At 55.8% G+C, this 21,407-nt stretch overlaps 1 protein-coding gene across 4 annotated transcripts in view; it reads right to left on the reverse strand.

The window, feature by feature from the left end:
- Positions 1 to 18,788, reverse strand: part of ASTN2 (astrotactin 2) — an 851,085-nt gene extending 832,297 nt beyond the window's left edge. For 3 of the 4 annotated variants that reach the window (XM_072842536.1, XM_072842535.1, XM_072842534.1), the window contains exon 1: positions 18,296 to 18,788. In XM_072842536.1, coding sequence (XP_072698637.1) covers positions 18,296 to 18,788 — 493 coding nt within the window. The remainder of the gene's footprint in view (positions 1 to 18,295) is intronic. The other variant, XM_072842537.1, reaches the window with a different exon arrangement.
- Positions 18,789 to 21,407: the final 2,619 nt, after the last annotated feature.

A 21,407-nucleotide genomic window follows, 5' to 3' on the forward strand; every position in this document is an offset into this window, starting at 1 on the left:
GGTTAAGCATCTGACTCTTGATTTCAGCTCAGGTCATGATCTCAGGGTTGTGGGATTGAGCCCCAAATTGGGCTCTGAGCTCAGCATGGAGTCTGCTTATCCTTCTCCCTCTACACACACACACACACACACACACACACACACTCTCTCTCTCTCTTCCTCTCTCTCTCAAATAAATGAAATCTTTCTAAAAAAAATTTTAAAGAATACTGGGCAAAGAAATACTTGGAACAGTATTGAGTTCAGGAAGTCAACGTGACCTGCCAACAGAGCCGCAGCCTTAGCTTGTCTGAGCCCCGGACTAGGTCAGTTCACCACCGAAACCAGTTTCCTCATCTGCAAAAAGGGAAACGCGTTGGGCGTCAGCCACAGGAACGGGATGTGGAACACGGGGAATACAGTTAATAATATTGTGCTTTGTACATCAACAGATGGTAACTGGATCGGTTGAGGTAAGCATTTCATGATGTACGAAAATACTGAATCACTACGTTGCACACCTAAAACGAATATGATATTGCATGCCAATTACAAATCAATTTTTAAAAGGCCACCTAAAAGGAAAAGGACATTAGGGACAAATGCTATGGAGTCTCAGGAGGAGCCATGAACTCCCAAGAGTCCAATGACTTGGGATTTGTCTCTGGGATTCAGTGTCCCCTGTTCATTTTCTTTTTAAGATTTTGAGAGGACATCTGGGGGGGCTCAGTGGCTGAGCGTCTGCCTTCAGCTCAGGTCATGACCCTGGGGTTCTGGGATCAAGTCCCGCATCTGGCTCCCCGCAGGGAGCTGCTTCTCCCTCTGCCTGTGTCTCTGCCTCTCTGCCTCTCTGTCTCTTGTGAATAATCCTTCTTTAAGAAAATATTTTATTTGATAGAGAGAGCACAGAGGGAGAGAGAGGGAGAGGAAGAAGCAGACTCCCCACTGAGCCGAGAGCCCCACGAGGGACTCGATCCCGGGACCTGGAGATCATGACCTGAGCTCACTTTATTTTCTTCATTATTTTTTCCAGCCTTATTAAACTAGAGTTGACCTGTCATATTGTGTACATTTAAGGTGTATATCTCCTCTTGCCGTTCCTCCGTTGATGGACGCAGCTCTGCGTCCTTACCCTGGTCATAGTGAACGATGCTTCGGTGAACCTGAACATACACGTACCTGCTCGAGGCCCCATTCGTATCTCCTCTGGACATATACCCAGAGTGGGACTGCTGCATGATACAGTAATTCTCTTTTAAATTTTCCGAGGAACTTCCATAATCTTTTCCGTAATGACGGCCACAATCTGTATAAAATTGGGTTCTTTTCCTCTCCTATAAGTCAGTGTTGGGGGGAGAATGCTATCTAAGGGTTTAGCCTCTAAAAGTACGTGACTTAAAAAAAATAAAAATAAATAAAAAATAAAAGTCTGTGACTTAATGTCTCTGTCAACCCGACACATGTGTGCATTTCAAAAGCCTTTAGCTGGCCTTCCCTGCGGTGGCCAACGGGTTACGGTGCTCTCTATTCTCCCCGTGAAACATCCTGAGGCTCACGAGCCCTGAAGGCTCCCACCAGCAAGGGACGTCCTCTCCAGCTCCGCTAGCTCGCTGTGGGTTCAGAAGCATTTTTTACAGAGGACCGATCTGCTTCCCTAACCTACGGATGCCTGTTATGTTTTTTGTCATTTGAAAATTTAATGAAATATTATGCAAATTAAAAAATTTATAAGCATCAAAGGGAAGTGGTTTCTAGGAGGACTAAGTTGCTTTTACTATAAAAATAAAGAAAGTCACTTAAATATTGCCATTGAGCTAGGTCAGGTGTGACAACTATAAAAATTTAGAAAGGAATCATAAAACTCTAGGAGAATTACTTGGCAAGCTTCCGTAAGCTCTCAGTCCCCTTTAATGAAACCACCATTGGAGACCATATTTGGTGCATTACGAGCGTGGTTGATGCAAGAAAGATGGCATGGGACTTCAATCAGCTGACCCAGACCCAAAGAAGAGTTCCGGAGCCTACATCAAATAATTGGCAAACGTATACACATTCACGTACTTTGAGTTAAAATAAAATGTTTAAGGTACATTATTATTCTTTTATGATTCCCTGCTTTAATAGACTTTCTGCTAAGTGACCAACTGCCGATCCACAGAGCTTCACAGACGAGGGTGTCTGAAGTAAACGACTCACCCTAAACCCAGGTCACCCTTCCCTGAACAGTCAGCCTCCCCCATTTCAGCGAGAAAAATAGTTTAAGGTAAAAAAGAAGAATTGCTATATCAGTCGTGTCAAATACCCCCACTCCCCCCCAAATCACTGGGGTAATCCTTCCCTTTCTGGCTCCTCCCTTGCTGGGTCCAGTTTCTTCTTTTAGTTCTCGGGACAGAAGAGTTATTATCCTATTTTCCTCCCTCCTATAGATCTGTATATACGTATAACGTATGTGACATGTACATGGATATACATGTTACATGCAAACATATATAATATACACACATTTTTACGTACACATATGTTTGACTTACAAACATTTTTTTTTCAAGCAGGGGTCAGTAAGGAAGAGGACCCCCTGCCTGAGGGCCAGAGTGAATCTGGAGGCAGGGTCTGGGGCCTGAGCACGCAGGGAGCAGCTCTGCAAAGTCGGCCTCATGTTGAATATAAGGTGGTCAGTGAGCTTCCTCCAATCACAATACGGCCATAAAATATTATGGCAGGAACATTAACCATCTCCTTCCTAATACAGGGTACGCGGGGCGTGGAGGATGCCGCTGTGATCGACACACAGCACTGTGCTCACAGGACATTTTTTAACGTCGTGCAACCTTTTATTCACGTAAATGGAGTTTCCCAGCGTTCCAGACAAACGAAAGCGGACCGTCTCTTTAGCCCAAACCCCAAATGGCTCATATTCCCCTGACTTGAAAAACCAAGGTGAAAGACTAGCAAGAGGGGCAGGGGGCAGGCCATTAGCCAACCCCAAGATTCCCGTGAAAACAAGAACTGCAGGGAATGCACCAGGGGCATGGGGAGAAGTGTTCTTGGGGACGATGCCCCGAGGGTCACCTTGGAAGAAGCAAAGGTATCTTCAAGCTGGACCTTGTAGTGATGGGTAGTGGTAGGGCGTCTGGGTGGCTCAGGCGGTTAGGCATCGGACTCCTGATTCTGGCTCAGGTCATGATCTCAGGTCAGATTGTGGATCGAGCCTTGTGTCAGGCTCCGAGCTGGGTGTGGAGCAGCTTAGGATTCACCCTCTCTCTCTGCCCCTGCCCCTCCTCTCTCTCTCCCTCCCTCTCTCTCTTTTTGGAGATTTTATTTATTTATTCTTGAGAGACACCGAGAGAGAGGCAGAGACACAGGCAGAGGGAGAAGCAGGCTTGCTGCATGGAGCCTGATGCGGGACTCGATCCCAGGACCCCGGGGTCATGCCCTGAGTTGAAGGCAGACGCTCAACCGCTGAGCCCCCCAGGAGCCCCATTCTCTCTCCCTCTCTTAAAAAAAATGGGTAGTGGTAGCTATGAAGCTATGAGTCAGAAAAGGTATTTTTTAAATATGTATGTATTAAATCTGACAAGGGGGCAAAATTTAAATTTTCTTCTTTTTTTTTTAATTTAAATTTTCAGTGAGTATCTTTCTCTCAGTGGTGGGCTGGATCAACGTGTTCCCAAAGTATAGTATGAGAGATGAATTTAGGTGGCATGTAAATACATACATATGTACACTTATCTATTTGAGTACATGCGTAGCTATTTATATATATATATCTGTATGTATTTTCTTTAATAGTTACATACCTACTTTTACAGGCTATCTTCTATTTATAGCAAGTTATTCTGGTGTTCCATTTGTGAAGCGATACAAAGACTCCTTTTGAAAAATAAAAGCAGCTAATCCCATTTATTACGTGACCTTGCACAATTGACTTGATCTCTCTGAGTGGCCATGTCTTCATCGGTAACATGGAGACACTACAAATACCCATGAAAAGGAGGGTTAGTTTTGCCTCTAAATCAAAAAGTGCAAATGGTATCATCCCCGTCAACTGTGAACCTCTTGCATTTCTGTGCCCCCAGGGAGTGGGCACACTGAATGATGACTGGGGGGCTTAGCCCCAGGCAAGGGGAGCTAGACGGGAACCAGGGGTTTCAGGTGGACCGCCTTTGTCTAGAAAATGCAAATAGAATTCATCTCTCCTGCAAATCCCAGTTGATAAGATGCTAAAGGCCTCTAATGCAGCGATGAAGTTGCTGATTAGCAGTGTTCAATCCCACCTATTTCCCCATTTATTAACTTCATTCGGCAGGTACCTCCTGAGGGCCTACTGAGCAATGGGCTTGCTCCAGGACCTGGGATCCCCGCCGTGGACAAGACGGGAAGGGTTCTCGGTCTTGCAGCCCAAGCTTTCCTAGGTTCCTGAAGGAGAGCTGGCTCGGATGATACTCCTTAATCTTATCTGAGGCCCGAAGGGCAAAGGTCATTTATTTGAGGACATCTAGCGAGCCAAGGGGCAGACTCAGGACTAGAAGCAAGACATTTGCTGCCCAATCCAGCAAGGCTTGGGATTTAGCAGATGAGCAAAACCAGTCTGGTTTTCCAAGGTTGGCAGCTCTGCCCTTTCTCCTTTGCTGTCCCTCTTAGGGGAAGGGAGGGCTGTTTCCCAGCTGGGATGGGGAGCCAGGGGAAAGGGGGGTGCCTTCCCCCCGGGAGTCTGCAGCAAGGAGAGGTGCTTCAGGGAGGCCAGGAGAATAAAGGAGAGAGAGAGGGGGAGGGAGGGAGGCACGGGCAGTCGCGCTATTGGTAGACCAGTAATTGGTGACTTGGGGGGTCAGCTTCTCTGGTCTCCCTCCCCGGGGGAGACGAGCAGGAAAGTAATTGAAGAAGGTTCCCTAACAAATTAGTGTGAGACCAGGACGGAGAATTTGAGTTGCACCTGGATTCAGAGCCAAGGGTTTGATCTTCAGAGGCCCCGGGAAGGATGCAGAGAGGAAGAAGGCAGGGAGGCAGGTTTTATCCTGCTGCAAGGTTTCCAGCCTCAGAAACTCCAGGAGGGAGCCCTTGTCTCCCTCCTGGGCTCCAGCGGAGCTGAAGGGGCTCAGAAGAACCTCCGGGATCACAGGGTTTAATCTCATCACACTAGAAATGGGGGGAGCCCAAAATATGGAAAGGGGGAAACTGTGGACACCCCGGAACCCCAGAGCCCCTGGGCCACAGCCCTGGCCCCCAGATCGTGCTGCCCCCTGGGATCCATGAACCCTTTACTCAAAGACCTCCTCTCAGTTGCCCCAAATCCCTCCAACTGCAAAGATAGCAGAGAAGGGGCAGGTCCCAGGGGCTAAGGGGCAGGCCCTTTTATTTCTGTTTAACAAACACCCAGGTAGCATTTGCTGAGTGGCAGGCACTGCTCTACATGCCCTACAAACTTTATTTCTTGGAGTCCTCAAAACGATCTCACAAAAAAAGCCACAGAAAACCCCAATGAGGGCACCTGGGTGGCTCAGTGGTTGAGCATCTGCCTCTGTCCCAAGACATGACCCAGGTCCCGAGATCGAGTCCCACATCAGGTTCCCCGCGGGGAGCCTGCTTCTCCCTCTGCCTGTGTCTCTGCCTCTCTCTGTGACTGTCATGAATAAATAAATAACAAATTAAAAAAAAAAAAAAACAAAGAGGCAGGCACCCACTCAGGTGGTGCTCACAAACTAGCACTCCCACAGTTGTCCATGTTCCGGCGTCTGCTCAGAAAATGTCCACTCAGCACCTACCAGATGCCGTGTCCTGCACTCCATGCCTCGAGGGGCAAAAATATGAACAAGGCACATTCCCAAAGAGCCCTGAGATAAGAGTTTTTGAAAATAAATGGAATAGAAAGATATGAAGGGAGTGTGTACCAAGGTCCCACTTTGGTCAGGGAAGACCTCTCGGAGGAGGTGATATTTCAGGTTTGTGAGCAAAGGAGAAGATGGAAGATGAATTCAGAGAAGGTGGCAAACTTTTTAGGATTTTTCTGAATCCTAAAGGAATTAAGACTCTGAACAGGAATTAAGATTTTTTAAAAAGAGAAATGACACACAATTAATGGCTTTGAATAGCAGAGAGTGACAAGATCTAATTTGCTTTTTTTTAGAAAGATCACTCTGGCTACTGAATATTGCAAGGCTGGCAAACGTTTTCTGTAAAGGGGTAGTGAGTAAATATTTTAAGCCCTGTGGGCCAGATACTCACTGCTGCTACTTCTCAACTCTGCTGCTGTAAAGCAAAAGCACCACAGATGATGCACATACGCCCATATGTGAGTGTGGCTGCGTAATATCAGATCTTTATGTATGGATACGGAGGTTTGGACTTCATGTAATCATCACGTATCATAAAAGGTCATTTTCCTTTGGATTCTTTTCACCTATTTACGTAAATCAATCAGTCAATCAATAGGCTCACGGGTTGCACAGAAGCGGGCGGCGAGATGGATTTGGCCCACGCACTGAATACCGTGTAGTACGGAGCAAGGACGGGGACACAGAGGCAGCCAGAAGACAGGGGACTCATGTACCAGCCCACGTGAGCAAGGATGGTGGCCTGGTGGCGGCCACGGCGGTTGGAAGTTTAAGTGAATCATATTGAGAGTCATTTTAGAAGTAAAACCAACAGGGTTGGCTTGCAGAAAGAACAAGGGGCAAGAGAAAGGAAATTTCAAGGATGACTCTTCCCTCTGAGTAATTGGCAGGATCGACGTCTGATGGGGGAGAGGTGGGAAGAGCAGGTTTGGGGAGTCACATACTAGCAGTGGGATCCCGGACAGGAGACAGAGCAACACAAGGTCCCTGGGGCTTGCCAGACAAAATACAGGATGCCTAGTTAAATTCGAATTTCTGATCATCAGAGAGTCCTTTTAAGTCCAACTATGTCCCCAATACTGCAGGGGACATAATTCTACTAAGCGAGAGTCTGAAATTCAAGTTTAACTGGGCATCCTGTATTTTATTTTCTGTGCATCTATTTTTATCCACAAAGCACGGCAACCCTAACAGGGAGGGTAGGAGCATTTAGGGGGAGAAAAATCTCTGAGCCTTGGAGGAGAGAGAGAAGATTACTCAGAGGACGTTAAACAGCGGCGTTAAGGCTAGGAGTTGGCCCCGTGAATCAGAGACGGGAAAGCCTTTCTAGGCAGACAGACTAGCATTTCCATTCCAGGGTCAGGTGCAAGGGCGGGGGGGGGGGGGGTCCTGCTGCCCTCAGAAATCTGCAGGCTGTCCCTGAGCCTAGAGCATCAAGCGCCATGTGGAATGTCAGGGGACGAGGCTGAAGAGGCATCCAGGGGCCACGAGGCAGGTCCTGCAGGCACAGACCAAGGAGTTGGCACGCTTGTTAAGGTGTAGATTCCCAGCCCCGTCCCCCCCCCCCCGGGCGCCTCCCTGAGTCTAAGAGCGAGACTGGGGTCCGACGTCATTCTGAGGAGTAGTCAACTTTGGAGACAGCCGGGCTAAATAATCTGGGAGCTTTCCCTTCTGCAAATCCCAAGAGCCTAGGACGTTGCTGCTGGCTCTGGAATCTTGGAAAAAAGCAAGCCAAGGAATCAGAGCAAAGGTGGTGTAGGGTGAGTGTGCAGCCTCCCGTGGGGGCTCTCGAGGGTGCAGCCCCGTCCATCCCGAGGCAAGCGGAAGGTCCAGAACATTCGCACAACCACCAGCCCAACTCCCAGTCACTCTGCGTCTGGCACCCGGCGCTCTCCGGGCGCTGCCTCTCGGCTCGGTGCAAGGAGACCAGACGTCTCTGTGACTCTCGCTGCCACCCGCCCCCTTCCGTCCTCCGCCCACCGTCACCACCGAAATGATTCCCCCAAATGCAGCTATTACTGTGACTGGAAATCTCTTTACTGCTGATTCTGCTAATGGAAATGTTCCTTCCCTTCTCGGCTGCTTGCAGAGCCACTCGTGACTTTCCCGGGTGCTTAAGAGCAAGGCTTTGTCAGGCCGCCACCACCAGAAGGGAGAGAAGTCGCCCCGATCGCCTCCTCCAGCACCCACCTGCCCCAGCCTGAGGTCTAAGAGCCTCTCTGTCCACGCTGTCCTCAGACGACCCTGGGATCCCCCGCTGCCCCCTGCTGCTGGAGAAGGAGCAGAGATCAATGGTCAATTTTATCCTTTTCTGGCCTTGCTGGAGGGAGCCGGGAGGGAGGAGGGAGGTGTGAGCTCAGCCTGCCGGAGTGAAGGAGCGAGCAGGGGGAAGGAGCTTGCAGGCGTTATTTATTCATACCTCCACCTCCTTCCAAAAAAGGACTGCAGGTGGCTACGAGACATAGAGCACGAGCTGTGCCAGACGCCGTGCTAGGTGCTTTGCACACCCCATTCTCTGTAAGGCCTAGACTGAGCACGATGCTGGGCCCTGACGAAAATCTACGGGATGGAGGGCTCTCCAAAAGTGATGGCCACTGCAACCCAGATTAGCGATTATTTTCTCGTTTTCACTTTACCGATGAGCCAACAGGCTCAGAGAGGTGCAATGCCCAAGATGTAATGCCTCTGGGATTTGATGCTGGGGCTTCTTGGGCTTTAGAGCTGGTGCACGTTCGGCCCCACACACTGCCTGGCGGTCAGAGGAGCCGGGCTGCGGCCTGGATTCCACTGCCGATTAGCTCCGGGGCCCGGGAAAGTGTACTTCTCTTACAGGTACGTGAGGGAGTGGGGCTGGATGTCAGCGGCTTTCTACTTTGCCCAGCTCTAGTATTCTAGGAAAAGTACACACTATTGGGATTTTTGTACGGCATTAGAGTATTTCTAAAGATTGTTTATGATTATGTATATCCCATATGTAGAGATAAGGTCACGTAAACGCCACTCTCACGATGGGAACACAACTGCATGACCCTACCAAGACGCGTTAGGCAGACAGAACTAAGAACTAACGGGGGTGGCCCGGAGGCGTGCAAGGGAGTGCCCCCGGCCAGGAGGGGCTGTGTGTCTGACAACGGATGCCCTGGCAATTTCTAGAAAGAGAAGCTTGCCCACATGCCTGAAAGGACCTGATATGAGGCCCCCCACCCAGTATGACGCTACCCCCAGCATAAGCACTGGGACAAGAGGAGGAGGGAGGAAGGGGAGGGGAGGAAGGAGGGAAGGACGAGAGTCTGAAAGGCAGAGAAGTGGAGGCATTTGCTTGTCGAGGAGCCCGGGGATCATGAGTGGCACCGAGAGAAGATGAGACAAGGCCTGGTGCTCTGCTGGCAGGCGGGCACGGAGCCCGAGGGCCCGAGGAGATGCTGAATCAGCTCCCGGCAGCACGGAAACGAGGTGCTCAGTCCCATGGGTGTGAGAGGCTGTCACACCTGAAGATCCCACATAGACATGTCTGCAACTTCGTGGTAATGAGAACAGGAAGAGAGAAAAAGTAAGAGGAGTTGTCACAGAGATGAAAACTCAGGAGCACCAGTCCTGGGCGGCATGGTTGGCGGCGGGGGGGGGTGGGGGGGGGTGGGCAGGGGGCGTGGGCACAGGGTTTCTTTCTTTATTTTTTTAAAGATTTATTTATTTATTTATTTATTTATTTATTTATTTATTTATTTTTATGATAGATACAGAGAGAGAGAGAAAGAGGCAGAGACACAGGAGGAGAGAGAAGCAGGCTCCCTGCCGGGAGCCCGACATAGGACTCGATCCCGGGACACCCTGGGCCAAAGGCAGGCGCCAAACCGCTGAGCCACCCGGGGATCCCCGGGCACAGGGTTTAGAACCAGGCAGACCTGGGCGTGGGCCCAGCCCAGCCGGATGACAGCTGGCGGTCTTGGGCATGTGCCTGCTGCTCTGAGCCTCAGCGCCACCTGAAACCCGGGACGACGCTGGCCTTTCAGCACCGCGCAGAGGATGAGGCCAGAGAGGTGCCAGCACAACACCCAGGGCCGTGAGTGTTCACTGAGCGTTCTCACAGCCCCTATGCCAGAATGACAGTGTCTGGAACACCAGGTCCCCCCACCCCTAGTGGCCCAGCTGCCCCTCCCCGAGGTAGGGAGAGGGAGACACCTGGGACCAGAAGTCAGTGGGCTGGGACCTGGTTCTTGCTTCATCACTGCCTTGCTATATGACCTTGATTTCCCCGTCTTTATATAGAAAGGTTGTCTTCACACAGCATCCTAGGGGCGCCTGGGGAGCTTAGCGGTTGAGCATCTATCTGCCTTCAGCTCAGGGCATGACCCCGGGATCCCGGGATCGAGTCCTGCATCGGGGGCTCCCTATATGGAGCCTGCTTCTTCCTCTGCCTGTGTCTCTGCCTCTCTCTGTGTCTCTCATGAATAAATAAATAAAACCTTTAAAAACAACTCTAAAAAAAAGGTAACATCCTATAACGACTACATTTGGTGATCCCGAAACCATGGTGTATCATCTTCCCCAAAATATCCAGGGCCTCTCTATTTGCCGCGATGCAAGGTTCCAACCCCTTATCTGCCTTCCAGGAGTCTCAAGAGAAGTTCTTCCCTAAACCCGGCACGCTTGTCTCCAATCAGACTAACGTCATCACTCATCCTATCAACCTATCAACACCCCCGGGAACAACAGGGACACAGGAGAAGGTACAGGGACGGGCAAAGGGGCCCCAGAGGGGGAAAGACCCTACGGAAGAGGTGGTGTTCCAGCTGTTGCGGCTGCTGAGGGGAGTTCCCACCCGTCTCCCGTTTGCCCAGGATGGACTCCCACTGTAGGGCGAGCCGCCACCACCCCTTGCCCAGACTCCTACGGACCTGCCCGCTTCCACCTTTGCTCCTATAGCACAGAGGCTGAAGTAGGTCTTTGGAAGCCTAAGTCAGATATTGAGGCCCTTTCTGCTTAAAATCCTGCCAGGCTCTCCTCTTGGCTCAAGTGACTTGGCCGACAGTGGTTTCTGTGGCCCCATGTGACTGCCCACTCGCCTTCCTGGCCTTCTCGCTAGGCCTTGGACACCCCAGGGGTGCTGCAGGGCACTTCCCGGCCTGGCACGCTCTTCTCCCAGGTACCTGCTCGGCTCCCTCCTTCACTACCTTCAAGCCTTGGCTCTACTCCTACATTCTCCACAAGCTCCTCTCGCTCCGCTCCATGTAGTATGAAAACCCATCGCCTCATCTCCACAATCTCCGTTTTATTTAATTTTCTTTTGTTCATGGAATTCATCACATCCTCACTTACTACCTAATTTTCTTATTTATCATGTGCATTGTTATCACCCGCTGCTCACCACCCACCCACGCGCCCACCACGCACGCACTCCTTCCTACTGTGAGCTCTCTGAATACAAGGATCGAGGTCTTCTGCTCTCTGTTGCACCCAAAGGCCCCGGGACAGTACCCAGCACGTTGTAGGTGCTCAGTTAAGGGATTCGCCATGTGCACAGTCCCCTTTTATATTCTTAGCAGGCGCCAAGGCCCCAGGATGCAACTCCAGGGTGAGGCCGGGAAAGGCTGCGACCATAGGGTGACTTTTAAATTCAGTCTTGAGGGGCCCCTGGGTGGCTCAGTCAGCTAAGCGTTTTGCTTTCGGCTCAGGTCAAGACCCCGGGGTCCTGGGATCGAGTCCCCGGTTGGGCTCCTGGGATCGAGTCCCCGGTTGGGCTCCTGCTCATCGGGGTGTCTGCTTCTCCCTCTCCCCCTGCTCATTCTTTCTCTCTCTCTCTAATAAATAAGCAAAATCTTTAAAAATAATAATAATAAATTGAGTCTTGAAAGGTAAGAAGGGATCTTCCAAGGGGGCGATGGGGAAAAGTTACCAAACAAGAAGGGAGGCTCCTTCGTCAGAGGGTTCTCTGGGCAGAGACTGACCTTGGACCTTGGACCATAAGAAGCCTGAACTTCACACTAAACCGTGAGGAACCAGGGAAGTGCGTTAGGTGAGAACAGCCACGCCGTCAGATGGGGGCTGTTCATGAAATCACTCTGTCTGCAGGGACACGGAGGGCAGGTGAGGTGGGATCGGCGTGGAGGCAGGGAGGCCCGAGTCCATGGCCAACGTGTCGTCGAGGAGTGCGGAGGTCGGAGGCTGCCGGGGGCTTGGAACGACGGCGCTGGGCTAGCAGCCCCCCTTCGGGTGCAGACCCTCAGTGTAGACACCGTACGGCGGGGCCGGCAGGGCACCTGCCAGGGTCTCCCTGCGTCGTCGCCACCCAACCCCCTTCCAGCACACCCCGCCAAGCCCGGCCGCCCGCGTCCTCCAGGGCAGAGAGGCTGTGGCTCTGTTGGAAAGGAGGGAAGCCAGCTCTCTCTCTCTCTCTCTCTCCCGCTATAGTTAATCTTCTGTTGCCACTAGCTGGTCAGTGAGAGAACTTGGGAAAGCGGGAGCTCTGGAAAGGAAGCCTCCCCGTGCTGCTGCTGCACCTCAAGGTTAAATCCGACTTCCTTTGCCTTCCTGGGAAGGAGAGGCTTCCTCTGCTCACCCCCAAGGAGCGAGAGTAAAAAGCAAGGAGGCTTCCTCCTCCTCCAGAACAAACCTATCAGCTCCGGCTCTCCGGAGACACTGGAGCCAACCAGCTGGGTACTTGGGCGGGAGAACAAATGCAGTTTCCCTAGGGATGGTTTTCCCCCCAAGATTTTTGTTTTTGGGTTTTTTTTGGGGGGGTTGCTTTTGTTGCAGGGAGAGGGGAGAGTGGTGCATTGGAGGATGTGTCCAACCCAGTTTCAGACACTGGGACGTGTGTAGACCCAGAGCCACATGCTCAAGGGCCAGCATAATGCAAAGAAGCCCAGCGTGGGACCCAGGGCCACTGGGTTCCCAGGGTTCAAGGCTGACCCTGCGAGTCCTCAGGAAGGTTCCTTCCCTGGTCTGGGCCCCCAGGTCACCTACAAAAGACCGCGCGCTCTCAGACTCTGGGGTGCTGCGAGCCCGCCGGCACTAACGGTCGTGAGAGAAGTTTCCAGGACTTCGCCCCAAGAAGTCCCTGTCGCTCCCCGAAGCACACGCGTCCACGCCGTCCTGTGGCAGCCGAGGCCTAATTCCCAGCAAGGCAAGGAGGCGAGAAGCAGGAGATTTCTGCTTGCCAGAGGCCATTTCAGACCTGCCGAACTTGCTGTAAATTAAAATTATAGAACTGCTCCTGCAGCCCGAGGGCCCGGTTCAGGAAAACGATCGAGCTCTGGGTCACACCAAAGCCTGCAGAGCTGTGCTATCTCAGCTGGTGTCACTGACCCCCAGAAACAGCAAATCTGGCTGGCCTCGACCGAACTTGAGCCCCTGTGACCCGGCCGAAACGAACCCACCTCTCCCTCCCTGCCCCACTGCCGTGTCTCAGCACCTTAGGACTTTCCGAGGGCAGACAATACGGCTCTCTCTGCCCTGATTGTTAAACATACTTCCTCAGGTTTGAGCTGGCAAAAGGCTGGGGATGGGAGAGGGAAGTGAGTGGGAAGGGAAAGAAGACTCTGATCAGAGACCCCTGAACGCTAACCGCCCCCAACACCGCCTGGGACCTTTATTTACAAAATCCCAGAAGCCTGGGCCATCACAGAAGGACAGGACCCCCAGGCCTAAGGACACTCAATACCTGCTTAGTGGTAAGAGACCTGGTGCCCAATTGAGAAAATAACACGTATAGTCTTAGAACTAGCTTCGTGTGAGGATATCGAATCCACCCTCTTATCCACCCCACAATCTCTCTCTCTTTCTCTGGCCGACACAGAAAAGAACGCTGGAATTGGTTTTAATGAATATTCTGTGGTCAGAAACCCCTACCGAAGACCCCGATTACTACTATTTGTATCTTTTTTTTTTTCCTCCTCCCTGTTAATAACTGATATCAACCTTCAGAATCAAACCAGAAACCAAGAAGGGCAGACGGCAGCCTCGCTGTCTCCCAGGCCTTGGGTGCTGTCTCCAAATGCCTGCCAGAGAGCCGTGCAGTCTCTGCTTGAAGGCTTCCTCCAAGGCTCAGTCTGCGAGGGGTCAGGCTGCTGAGCTCCCCACAGCTCCCCGGGAACCCTCCTCCCCTGGGGGCTCAAGTCCACCCCCTCACACACACACACACAGCATTTGCACCTTTTGAACCCGACAGTAAAAAGCACATTCCTCATTCCCCGTTGACATTTGAAGGCAGCTCCTCCTCCCTTTGTGAACTCTCCCTCTTAGGCTCCCCGCGCCTGGCAATCCTTCCTGCCTAGCAATCCTTCATTCCTTCAGGAGGCTTTTCTCCTTTGGTCTCCATTTATGTTTGTATTTCAAGGAGTCTTTGCAGGCCAGGCCAATCGGTTTCCTGCGAAAGGCATCCTTTTGGGGAAGAACTTCAAGACGCAGACAGATCTGTTCACGCAGGTGCATTTTGACATCCTACTGGGTGGGCTTCCCCAAAGAGACAGCACTTTCCCCAGCCCTGCGATGTCTATGACAAGGCAACTGAGAAAGAAATGTTGACAATGAGCACTTACTCAATTTTACCTCTTTCTCCCCCCTTTTCGCGGAAGCAAGGCTGGTGGTAAACAGTCCAGCCCGGCCACTGTCAAGTGCAGGAAGAAGGATGCCATTTCCCTACCTGTGGGCATGAAAGCTAAATCCACAAGCAGACTCCAGGGCTGCCTGGGGGCAAATGAGGACTGAGTGATGTGCAGGTTCACCTCTGAAGCCCTGTACCGGCAGCTGCTCCTGTTCAAATTCTGTCTTTTCAATCAGTCCTTCCCAACACCCCGTGTTACCAGCAAAAGAAAGGAGACAGGGAGAAGCACGAGGAGCTAGTCAGAGTAACAGTGCATCGGGGCACTTCAAGTTCATAGAATCTCTACACCGAAGGATTATTTTAGGGCTTCTCTACCCACTCATATTACAGCACAAAGAACTGAAGCTCTGGAGATAAATGACTTGTTCAAGGTCACAGTGGGCCACAGCTGAGATTTCCAGATCCTAACCAACACTAAATTCCCAAGCTGCACTGGAGCTTGCAACCTCTCCTCCCTCCATCCTATCCTCCTAAGGTATCACTCAATTTTTTTTTTTTTCCTTTCTGGAAGTTTCCCCAGCCTCCTCCGAATCTACAGAGATGTGTTCCCTCTCTGGTGTCACAGAATGCGTAATCTCCATCACTCACTGGCATCATCACAGAGAATGCCCTCTGACATCCCGTGAGTCACGGAACTTTGAACTGGCAGGGTCATCAAAGGGTCATGCCTTACTTTCCAACTCTCATACTTTAGCCTCCTGGGGTAGCTGAAGTTCCTTTAAGGAATGTCCTCGTCATGCTGAAGACTGGCGTGTTTCCGTCCAGAACCCTGCACCACGCCCTACGTAAATGTGACCATATCTCTGCCAACGCACGTTAGCCGATACACAACTACCAAAAATGTAAATACCTGGTAAAAAGGAGATTCCAGTGCTGGTCTGCCATTCAGCCCACAGGGTGACCGTGGACTAGGCATCTGACTGCTCCAAAAATGTCTCCTAATCTGTAAAATGGGAATAACTGGAATGCCACTTCATGTATTTTATGTGCATTAATACTAAAAGGCAGGAGTAAACCTCTTAGCATCTCATTAAAGATGCAATAACTATCTGCTCTCCCTTGATCACATTCAGGGAAATTCACTTTGTCAATGCCACGGGCTTATAATCAGAGCCCCAGACACTGAGACTTGAGGGGGGGCGGGGGGGAGTTTCAGCTCTGAGGTAAACTTCCATCTACATGAAGTAGGCTGGAACATGACGGGAGAGGCATCATCAATAACAGAGCCAATCACTCAAACAAGAGAGGCAGAAGCGGGGAGACAGGGCCAGGGATGTAGGTGGCTTCGGTGAATGGGGATGGCAGGCAACGTGTGCAAAATAACCCCGAGGTCCGCCAACCAGACTCAGAGGAAAACGGGAATCCTATCTTTTATTAGTTTGTTCACCCCCTTTAATGCCAGGGACATCTTCCAACCACCAACTACTCAGTCCACAACCCGAGCGAGGCCCTAGGGCTTCGGCAGACACCATCACCCCCTAGTGGTGGCTCCACACACCCCACTATTGGAAAGATTTGGCATTTACTGACTTGCATGGGCAACCCCGGCAGGTGCCATCTCCAAATCCCTTGAACTGGCCGGGAGGAAGTGAAAGACTCACCCAACACACCGGAGACCAACGCTAGGCAAGGCCGTTTAAAAGGTCTGGGGGTGAAACGATGGGATGGAGCTACCCTGGGACCTTGGGAAAGATAAGGCCATAAATGAGTCCTAGTACCCACACCCCCCAACACACACACCGGCCCTAGTTTGCAGCCAGCCTGGCCCTCCCGGAGCTCATTGTGCACTCCATGTTTACATGCAAACAGTGGAAGACCAACACAAATAAAAAACCCACGTCTCCCTACACAGCTCCTGCTACACTCGGCCATCTGGTGACTACCTCGCTAGCCAAATCCCCGGAGGGAGCGCCTTGAGCTGCCAGTCCAGGGCGCTGGGGGGAGAAGGAGGAGGCGGGACACAATTCCCGACATGCTTCCAAAGGGCTCAGAGCTGCCAAGGGGGACAGCGACCCCCCCCCAGCAGGCAGTCCCCAGCCGCCAGGCTCAGCTGCTGTGCGTCAGAGACGGCGGAAGGAAGGCTCCAAGTGGAGGGCGCCAGGGGACTCTCCAGCCCAAGCTGGGGCCCCAAGGGATTCAAGACTCCCAGCTCCCCGTTCAGCTTGCCCCAGCACCCAGGCACCCGCAGCTTCTTGAGAGCCAAAGTTTAAAAAGGCAGAGATGGCCCGCTTCAGGCGACTCCTGCAGCCAAGCGGACGCAGTCTTCCACATCTTTGGGGACCTGGAATGCCCTGGGGGGGGGGGGGTGTTCCTTGCTTCCAAGTCCTGCCAAACCCAAGAGTGTCCCCCTTTTACATCCACCCAACAGCCATTTAGGAAGATTCCCACTGCTGACCTCCCAGGACACCCCGCAGGAGAGTGATCAGGAGGGCGCACGCAGGAGGGTGGAAGTGCAAGCGGTGCTCAGGGGGCTTCGTGGCTCCGGAAGGCCCCTTCCCTTCCCTGCAAGGAGGCGACTGGAGTTAGCCCTGCAGAGCCGGGGGTTAGCCCTGGGCCCTAGGGCACCCACCCCGTCTGCACCCTCCTTTCCTTCCCGGGAAATGGGCAGGCCCACAGGTGCACGTGGGAAGAGCTAGTGGTGTGCGCGCGTGTGTGCGCGTGTGTGTGCATGTCGCACGCTAGCCTAGCCGCGGGGAGTCCCCGGGGAACCTGCAAGGCGCCCGGCCGGCTCAGGTTACAGCCAGCTGGGGGCAGCCGGGGCCTCACCTGGGGGCCCCCACCCACGTCTCCAGGGGCGGCCGCCCCCGGGAGGGGGGCGAGCACCGCGGAGGTTCGCCGGACATAGGCGGGCTCCCAGGAGGGCGGCTGCCGGGCGGCGGCGGGGCTTGGGGCGCCCCGGGCGAGCGAGGGGTTGACCTCGGAGGCTCCGGCCGGGGCCCGAAGGCGCCTCCCCGCCCGGCGCCGGGGCGCAGCGGGAGCCCGGGCGGGCGCGGGTCCCGGGGCGCGGATGGAGCCGGGGTCCTCCGGCCGAGCCCCCGCGCTGTCCTCCGCCCCGCGACAGCCGAGCGCGCCCCGCGGGCCCGGGAGGGGAGGGAGCCGCGGCCGGGATAACGCAGCTGCGGGTCCCGGGGGGCGGGGGGCGGGATGGGGGGGATGGGGGGGATGGGGGGGTGGGGGGATGGGGGCGCGGGGCGGGGCGCGGGGCGCGGGGCCGCCTCCTCGGGGACGCGCGCTGGGAACCCGCGGGCACCAGCTGCTGGCGAACTTTCCCATCAACTTTTCCGCTGGAGCCCCCACCCCCACCCCACCCCTTCCCTCTTCCCTCCCGCTTCCTCGCCTTGTAAGTCCTGCCGCGGGGACAAACCCGCTCTCCGTCCCGCGGGAAGGGGAGAGGAATGCGACTGCGGCCGGGGGGGCGGTGGGGGGGCCGGAGTCCGCAGCGGAGGCGCGGGGCTCAGCGGCCGGTGCTCGGGGGCCGCTCGGGGCTCCGCAGCCCCATTTCGCAGGAGGCCAACACTGAGGCCGGGGCGGGAGGGGTGCGGGGGGGCGGCTGGCGGCTGGGCCAAGGTCACGGCGCGCGCGGGGAGCGGGTGCCCGCGGGTCGGGGGTCCCCGGAGCCTGCGAGTCGGCTCGTCCGGGCCGGGCCGGGGCGGGGCGGGGCGGGGCGGGGCGGGTCCCGCGGGGGGCGCTGCTGCCCTGGGGCCGGCCAACCACCTGTGCGCCCTCCCCGGGCCCGCCGGCGCCTCCCGGGCGCTCGGGGCAGCGCGCGGCGGGGATCCCCAGGGCGCCCCCCGCCCGGCTCCGCGCCCCCGCCCGCGCCCCCGCCCGCGCCCCCGCCCGCGCCCGCGCCCGCCCCGGGCCGCGCGCCGGCGCCCAGCCTTACCGAGGGTGAAGAAGGGCAGCTCGGTGTTGTCCAGGTCGTCCTGCACCGCCACGCGCCCCGGCAGCTCGCTGCGCACAAAGAGCAGGAGGCGCGAGTCGGCGGCGGCGCCCGCGGGGCCCGCGGAGCCCGAGGACGCGGCGGCGGCGGCGGCGGCGGCGGCGGCGGCGGCGGCCCCGCTCCCGGCCCCGGCCCCGCTCCCGCTCCCGGCCCCGGCCCCGGCCCCGCTCCCGGCCCCCGCGCGGCCGCCGCTCCAGCCCAGGTCTCCGTCCCGCAGGGCGGGCAGCGCGGACACCGTGACGGTCTTGAGCCGGCACGGGCTGTCGGGCTCCCGCGGGGCGGCGGCGGCGGCGGCGGCGGCGGCGGCGGGCGGCGGCAGCAGGAGCAGGAGCAGGAGCAGCGGCGGCGGCGGCGGCGGCGGGAAGCCGAGCCTCGGCCGCCCCCGGGGCCCCGAGCCGGAGCCGAGGCCGGAGCAGCGCCGGGCGCCGGCGGCCATGGCGGGGGGGGCTGCGGAGCTGCGGGCGGAGGCGGCGGCGGCGGCGGGAGCGGCGGGAGCGGCGGGAGCGGAGCGGCGGAGCCGAGCAGGACGCGGAGCTCGGGCGCCGCGGGAGCCGCTCGCCACAGCCCCCGGCTCCGGGCTCCGCCTCCCGCCCGGCCCGGCCCGCCCCCCCGCGCCGCCTCCCGGCCCCGCCGCCCGCCGCCCCCCGCCCCCCGGACCCCGCGCGCTCCGAGGCCCCGCCCGGCCTCGTGCTCTCCCGGGGTCCCCCGAGGCCGCCCTCGCCGCGCCCCCCGGACCCCCCCCCCGGGCCGCCCCCGCCCCCGCCCCCCGCGCGGCTCCCGCCCCGGCCGCACCTGGACGCGCCCCGCCCCGCCCCCCAGGCCGGGCTCCACCTGGGCGCCCCAGAAGCCCGCAGGCGAGCCCTGCACCCCCTCGTGCTCCCCGCAGCCCCGCTCCCCCCGCAAGCCCGGGACCCGGGGCTTGGAGCCCCTGCGCGGAGCGGGGAGCCCCGCGGCTCTCCCGGCTGCTCCTCTCCTCTGCGTGAAATTCCTGAAAAGGGTGCGAGGTAGAGACCTGCTACTCGGGCTGCGGCTGGCTCTGCCCCGCCCCCAGGGAGGGGGCCGCTCCCCAGGTCCCGGCCGCGTGCTGGCCCCGGGCTCCAGCCGGGCTGCGAACCGCGGCCTCAGACCTCAGACCCTGCAGCAGGCAGCCCTGGGCCCCGGGGCCTCCGGGGAGCCATCCCCTCCCGGGGACCCCGGCGTCCCCCACCTGACCCTTCTCCATCTCTCCTCTCTCCGTTTCCCCTTTCATGGCTCCCCTCGTTTCATTCCTCCTCACCTGGACTGGGGTCCTATAAATGCTCCCTCCCTAGAATTTCTGAGACGTGTCCCATCCCTCCATATCGCTTGCTCTCTGAGCCCCAACTTCTCTCGACTTAGCTCTTCCCTCTTTGGCTGCTTTTCTCCTTTCTACCCTTACCCCTCCGCACGAATCACCTTTTTTCCCCCTTTCCCATCACATTTTATTTACTGTTTTACGACTTTGGACAGAGGCAGAAGGCTGAGAAGAAGGAAAAACCAAACCCCTGGTTTGTGACCTTGGACCTACTACTGCTCACTAAGCATTCTCCAGGGGCCTGACAAGGGTATATGGTAGCTTTTCTACAGAACCATAGTCCAACGAGTTGGCTATTATGATTCCCATTTTTCAGGTGAAGAAACTGAGATCGGGAGGTCAGGGAGGTGAAGGGACTCCCCAAGGTCATATAGCTAGGGAGCAAAGAGCGGAGATCTGAGCTCCAGGTGCCAAAGCCTTGGCTGTTTCTCTTCAATCACACCGTCCTCGGTGACCTTGGAAAAACCCACCCATGGGAGCCCAGAAGGGCCCACCTGCATGAGTGCCCCTGGGTGTGTCTCCGCCCTGAGGTTTGCAAGGTATGCCCCTCCCGGCTCAGTTTACTAATCCGTGGACCCAAAGGGGGGGGAGGGGGAATCTGGCCTTTCGAGTCCTCTGATTCTAAATCGTCCCCTGCCTCTCCGATGCCTGCTCCAGTCCATTTACTCCTCCAAAATATGTCGTCCTGCCTCCCTCAGTCTCTCCTTTGTACCCTTACAATCCGCCACTATCCTCTGCAATGGGGCTTTCTGATTCTCTATGCCCCTTTCTTCAAATATGCTGACACAGTCCATTTATAGAAGTGCACACCAGGAAAAAAGGGCTCCCTTATGTAAGGCAGAGTCTATGTAAGTCCTTCATGGACCTCTGGTACAAAGGCCTGTCGCATGCGACCAACACTTTCATTCATTCATTCCCACCAAATATCCAGGGCTCCTACCAGCCACTATATGGGGAGGTGGAGCTGGATAAACACAGCTCCCGCCCTTGGGGAGTTCATAATGATGGGGGCGTGGGGTGTGGGGATGACACGAGCACAGAATTACCTCAGATACCAGGCAGGCGGGCAGGCCTGTGTGTTACGAGGTGTTTTGAAACACGTGCTTGGAGAAATCGGGGAAAGCTTCCCAGAGGAGGTGGCATTGGCGTTGAACCATGAAGGACTAGAAACTCGGGGGTAGGCATTGCCGGTTCAAGCTGGCGTTTGGCATCTGAATGGATCCCTTCCCTACATCAGAGGGTGCTTCACTCTCTGAGCCACATCCCACCTCCCAGGAAGAGACGGAAATTTCCAGATGCCTTTCCAGCCTCCGCCAGAGCTAGGGCTTGGGCAGGTGACTCGGGATTCGCCAACCAGATGCACCCACCGCAGAGGCTGGAAAGGAAGCTGGCATCCGGCACCATCCCCCCTGGGACTGAGGTGGCAAGACTCGGGGCAGTTCCATCCAGATGTTATCGCCAGAGGACACGGCTGTGGGGCCCCGGCCGGGAGCTTGGTGGCACTGGCGGCGGCAGGGGCGTGAACCGCCCTGTCTGTGCCTGACAGCGACGGGACAGCAGTCGGCGGGGGCCAGGCCCTGTGGCCTGGTGCTCTCGGCCTCCCGCACGCTGCCCAGATCCCACGCCCTCCTGGAGATTCGGGGTAATCTAGCTCACTACTCAATTCTGCTTCTGCTGAAATCAGCCGGAATTGGTGTCTGTTGCTTGCGACCAAGGCGCCCG

Source organism: Canis lupus, chromosome 10, assembly GCF_048164855.1.
Source record: "Canis lupus baileyi chromosome 10, mCanLup2.hap1, whole genome shotgun sequence".
NCBI classification, from domain to species: domain Eukaryota; kingdom Metazoa; phylum Chordata; class Mammalia; order Carnivora; family Canidae; genus Canis; species Canis lupus.